The sequence below is a fragment of the Ctenocephalides felis genome, unplaced genomic scaffold (genome assembly GCF_003426905.1).
Source record: "Ctenocephalides felis isolate EL2017-DRISC unplaced genomic scaffold, ASM342690v1 CF-g0.4_SCAFFOLD_00845, whole genome shotgun sequence".
Classification (NCBI taxonomy): Eukaryota; Metazoa; Arthropoda; class Insecta; order Siphonaptera; family Pulicidae; genus Ctenocephalides; species Ctenocephalides felis.
The window spans coordinates 25,385,553-25,390,930 of record NW_020536999.1 but is presented as its reverse complement, the minus strand read 5'-3'; the positions used below and the strand labels follow the sequence as shown (position 1 = coordinate 25,390,930).

The window sequence follows — 5,378 nt, the reverse complement described above, 5'->3', positions numbered from 1 at the left end:
ACAAAATTTGTATTGTATTTATATTGTATTGTAAAATAGATTGTATTAGTAACAAGTATAATAAATTTATCTAATATGTATTCATCATATAATTTATAATATATTTTAAAACTATAATCAATAATTTAAAAAATTAAACTAAAAATATTGTTAATTATACAAATAATTATATAATTTACAAATATAATATAATTAAATATAATAAATAATTGTGCATATATTAATAATCATTTTATGAACAATAATATATTATAATAACATTGGAAAAGATTTTAGTTAAGTCATCATTTAATTTTGATAATTTGAAAATAATCATTATATAAATTTAAAAAATCATGAATAAGCCAGTAAAGTCATCAATAAGCAATTATAGCAATTATAGCAATAAAATTCAGAAAATAGAATGTTGTATCAATTGAATTAATATTAATTTGTAATATTTTAGTTGTAAAATGAAAAAGTAAGTATAATTTAGAAAAAAAAATCCTTTGAAAACTATAATATGTATTAAATAAATATAATATAAACAGCATATAATATAAACAGCAGTTAAAACAAAACACTATTAATGTATAATTATTTGTGAAATAAAAAGCACATAAAATCTATATATGATATCATAACATCAATAATATAACTTAAACTTATATTAAACTTAAGAAAAATAATATTATTTTCTAATAATTTTATTTGTTTCACAAAGAATTAAAAAACAATTTCAAAAAACAATTTGTTCTAATTGTAATTTTACAAAAACAATTCCATTTTCTTACTGGGACTTAAAAAGTAAAGAAACTTAAATATATTTCTTAATTTAATTTAAACAGAATTTAGTTAGAAAAAAATTAATTAGTATATATATATATATATATTTATTTAATTCAAATATAATATTTGTATAGTAAAAATATAGAATTTTAAAAGAATGTGATTTACTAACTCTAAACAATTTATGAAAACTGTTTTTGGGTTTGAAAATAAAATAATTAAATTAATATATAACTTTTTAAATATAATATCTATGAAAATAATAAATATAAATAACAAAATAATATAAATTATAAGTATAAACACGTAAATTTAATTTTCTTTTCAAATGCCTTTCAATGAAAAAATTTAATTAGCATTAATATTTTTATTTAATTCAAATATAATATTTGTTTGGTAAAAATTTAGAATTTTAAAAGAATGTGATTTACTAACAAGAAACAATTTATGAAAAGTGTTTTTGGGTTTGATAATATAATAATTAAATTAATATATAACTTTGTAAATAGAACATCTATGTAAATAATAAATATAAATAACAAAATAATATAAATTATAAGTATAAACATATAAATTCAATTCCCTTTTCAAATGTCTGAAAAAAACAAGCATAGCAAAACAATGATTATAACATAAACAAACTTGCACAAAATATAATAAACATTGCATATAGTATATGTATTTATAAATTATAACTTTTAACTTACATTTTCTAACGACCATGTTCACATATTCAAACACCTACTACCACACATCAATTCCAATAAACGCCTCTCGCACGCATGTTCGATTTTTTTTTTGTTTTGTTTTGTTCTAGGGGTTTTCTTAATTTCTACACCAGAACTTATAATGTACGACACACGAATAATTCAGCAAACACTATATTTGATTTTAAATTAATATTTAACGTAATAGTGGACACGTGTTTTAGTTTTTATTGTAAAGTCTACTATAAAATAACCAGAGGTCCTACTCGCGCGACGGTCGGAGGACATCTGGCGTAGCGGGCGCTTACGACCCCTATGCGGGGGTAGCGACACATACGAAGGGAAATCGAAACATAAATACAAATATATATATATATATATATATATATATATACATACAAAAGGTGTATATTTATTCGTGTGTGCGTAGATGTGCTTATGTATCAGTTTACCTTAGATTCCTCAGAGGTGTAAATGTATATAGTTAGCAATCAACTTGAAGCCTTAGTAATAAAATTGTATTTTGCAATTAAATCCTCAACAGGTCGTCAATTTGATTTTATGTATATATATATATATATATATATATATATAATATTATATACACCTATCCCACGTTTTACATGGTACTCGTTTTACACGTTTTCGATCTTACACGGTGTTTAGCGATTTTTTAACTTACCGTAGGATAAGTTACAGTAATCGCAAAAAAAATCGAGAATGAAAATTTTACGTTTCAAAGGTTTCTGCACATTTTGGTATACCTTAGAAAAAATGGATGCATGTGTGTGTGTATGTTTGGATACAATTATTCGTCCACGATTTCAGGCGCACGAATCAACCGATTTGAATGATTCAAAAAAACATTCGATTCCTAGTGATGAGAAGACGTGCTGATTAGTTTTTGGTGAAGACAGGTCCAGCCGTTTCGAAGATACGGTGCAAAAAGTGCCAAAAATGGTATTTCAGTTTTTGAGAGAGAGAAGTACTTGATTCGAATTATTCAAATCAAACATTCTACTTGTATTGATGAAATGAAGAATTGGTAAAATTTTTGGCAAGGCAGGTCTAGCGGTTTCGGAGGTACAGAGGTAAAAGTAAAAAAAAAATATTGGGCGGTCAAAAATGATTATTAGACATTTGCACATCAAATTATCAGATGTCTTATAGAGATTTTAAACATGACTGACCGACTGGCAAAACGAGTTTCTTATAGTGATTTTCTTTTAGGTTTTTCCATATAAAAATGAATTTTTTGAGTTACACGGTTTTTTATGGAACATATCTTCCCTATGTAATTGGGGATAGGTGTATATTTATTATTAGAGTATAATTTATTTTAAAATCTGTACGTTTCGTATGTAATCCTATCCATCATTCAGTGTAGAATTCGCTTATCCTGATATTAATATTATAAATAACAATAACTTATTGTTTGAAGATATATAAATATATAATAAAATTTATAATAAAAAGATCAAAAATAATTTTATAAATAATAATATTGTTATATTTATTTAAAAAGATACTAAAGTTTAATGATTGGACACCAATTCTTTCTGAAAAAGTTAGTTTTTATATCTAAGGGCGTTCATTAATCACGTGATCGATTTTTACAAAACTTGCGCAGGACATTTTAAAAATTGACTCCGTTTCTTAAACAAAAAACCAGAACCGTTTTGGATTATTTAAAAACAGTTGAAAAGATATCAGTTGGGAATCTAGCTTAGATTAGTTTGTGGTCCAATAATTTTATAACAAGTCAAGAAATATAATAAATCACATTTTAAAATAAAATATTTTTATTGGTCCAACAAACATTATGAATATATTACATATAAATATAAAATAATTGTACTATATTAATAATGTATAAGAGTGATTTCATATATTTTCTTCCATATCTGAGGTAGTCGTTTGAAAGGCCTTTTGTACAAGTTTTATTTGATCCCAAAATACAAGAACAAGCACCGTATGAGGACCAAGTCTCAAATAAGACGGCCAGAAACCTTTATAAAATCCATATATGCCTTCAGTTTTACACATTTTGTAAATACAATCCAATATTCCATTGTAGAGAAGAGGTCTTCCGTGTGCATCCAAACCTAAATTAGAAAAAAATCATAATACAAAATTATGTTTGTGTTTATGTGTGTTGTAATAATCAAACCTTGATTATATAATCTGGTAGCTATAACATCGAATGGTGTCATGGCTAGAGACATGAGGGTTCCGCCCATCATACTAGCCACAAAAGATATCATCAACGGTGAATCATTTAAAATCTAGAATATACGTAACATTGTAACAGTATCATGAGATAAATATGCATTTATTACAAATAATGTCTTACATTATTATTTCTTAATATTTCTTTACTTTTAGCAAATGTGACCAACTGAACACTTGATCCAACAGCTGCTCTTGGTATGGCCGAACTAACACCACGGTAAAGACCTATAAAAACAAAAATTAGTATCCCTTGACTAGCAAAAAAAATTAATATTGATTTACCTATTATTCCAGATTGTTTAAAAATTTTATACAAAGCTGAAGTCATGTTTTCATGAGAGTGTTGATGACCGACAGCAATTTGAGCTGCCGCTTTTGATTGCAATTGGGTTTTAATCTACAATAAGAAGATGGTGCTTATTGTTGGAATTAAGAAGAAGATGAGGTATACATACTAAGTAAAAAGGACTTCCTGATGATGCTCCAATGGCTCCACCAAGTGCACCAATTGCCATTGATCGAATAACTGATGAATTACCATTTTTGTCCTTGGTTAAACCGTGAGTGTCACAGATTTGGTAAGTTCCTAGTCTATAAAACACTTATTAATATATATATATATATATATATATATATATATATTATAATTAAAACATGCCTAAAACCATTAAGAAACAGTTGAAACCATAGAGCAGGAACAAGTCCATTTTGCAAAGCCAAAACACCATCGGTTTTAGCAATTGTTATAAAGGCATGTGCAAAATTTTTATAATGTATTGCATGACTTCCTCGTGCATGTAACTCTCCTTGTAGTTGCATACGAGTCTTTACCACCTACAAGTATAAAAAAACAATTAATAAATGACAATAAGAAAAGTTCTATGAAAATGGAGATGGATTAAGGAAAGATGATTCTAATAAGAATTTAGAGTGGAATCCAAAATTAATCTAATGAGAGAAACGTATTGTTGAGAAATGACATTGTGCAATAGTTGTAGTGAATATTTAAGACAAATATTCTATTTTGAACAATTTTCTATCCATCTCCCTAACCTCAAGAGGATTTGTAAATAAACAAGCCCCCATGGCTGCAATACCTCCTAAAGCGAAATCCATTGTTATTCCATTGATTGTTTAACCATTACTAATAAAAACAACATTATATAAGTCGCTAGACATTATAATTCACTAATTGCTATCAAAATTACGTTTTTTATTCGAATGACATTGGAATCTAATTTGACAAGTTTGAAATCTGTGCGCCATCTTACCTTTTAGTTTCACACCGGAAGTTCGAACCAGGATAAAAGGATACTAATATTTATTTTTAATAATAATAAACATATGAATTAAAATATTAATTGAGCTTGTAATTTTTTTAAGGTGTTTTCAGTCCATGGTTAGTTGAATTCTAATTATCCAGAAGTGTTGAATAAAAAATACCTAATATTTCCATCATGTCACCTCAATCCTCTTCTTCATCTGTTGACAAATAAAATTATGTTTGATTTTCGTATCAATCTCTCAAAACATCTCTTCCACAAGAGTCGTTTACACGTTGCCCCCTCCATTCATCAGACACACTTGTCACCTACTTAAAATTCACCTGATAAATCTTTTCTAGTTGTTTTTTTGCATTTGGTGTCAATCAACTACTAAACCAGTGTAATT

The 5,378-nt window shown here is 26.3% G+C and overlaps 1 protein-coding gene across 2 annotated transcripts; it reads right to left on the bottom strand.

Annotated features, from left to right (window-relative positions):
• Nucleotides 1-3,288: 3,288 nt before the first annotated feature.
• Nucleotides 3,289-4,894, bottom strand: LOC113363715 (solute carrier family 25 member 35-like). Of its 2 annotated transcripts, none has more exons than XM_026606198.1 (7): nt 4,805-4,894; nt 4,366-4,541; nt 4,163-4,298; nt 3,990-4,104; nt 3,829-3,932; nt 3,646-3,760; nt 3,289-3,580 (listed from the first exon to the last, which is right to left on the bottom strand). In XM_026606198.1, exons 2-7 carry the CDS (start codon nt 4,524-4,526, stop codon nt 3,360-3,362), a joined length of 852 nt encoding a protein of 283 aa, XP_026461983.1. In that variant the 5' UTR covers nt 4,527-4,541; nt 4,805-4,894; the 3' UTR covers nt 3,289-3,359. The 2 variants fall into 2 exon arrangements, with proteins under 2 accessions (XP_026461983.1, XP_026461982.1); XM_026606197.1 differs by having other exon boundaries at nt 4,761-4,823.
• Nucleotides 4,895-5,378: the final 484 nt, after the last annotated feature.

What these genes read in the sequence shown, in the direction of transcription:
- LOC113363715 (XM_026606197.1), bottom strand. Translation starts at nt 4,823, where the DNA reads ATGGATTTCGCTTTAGGAGGTATTGCAGCCATGGGGGCTTGTTTATTT. An exon ending in CAGGAAGTCCTTTTTACTTA is followed by an intron (nt 4,105 to 4,162) that starts GTATGTATACCT and finishes TTCTTATTGTAG; the next exon opens with ATTAAAACCCAATTGCAATC. An exon ending in TACCAGATTATATAATCAAG is followed by an intron (nt 3,581 to 3,645) that starts GTTTGATTATTA and finishes TTTCTAATTTAG; the next exon opens with GTTTGGATGCACACGGAAGA.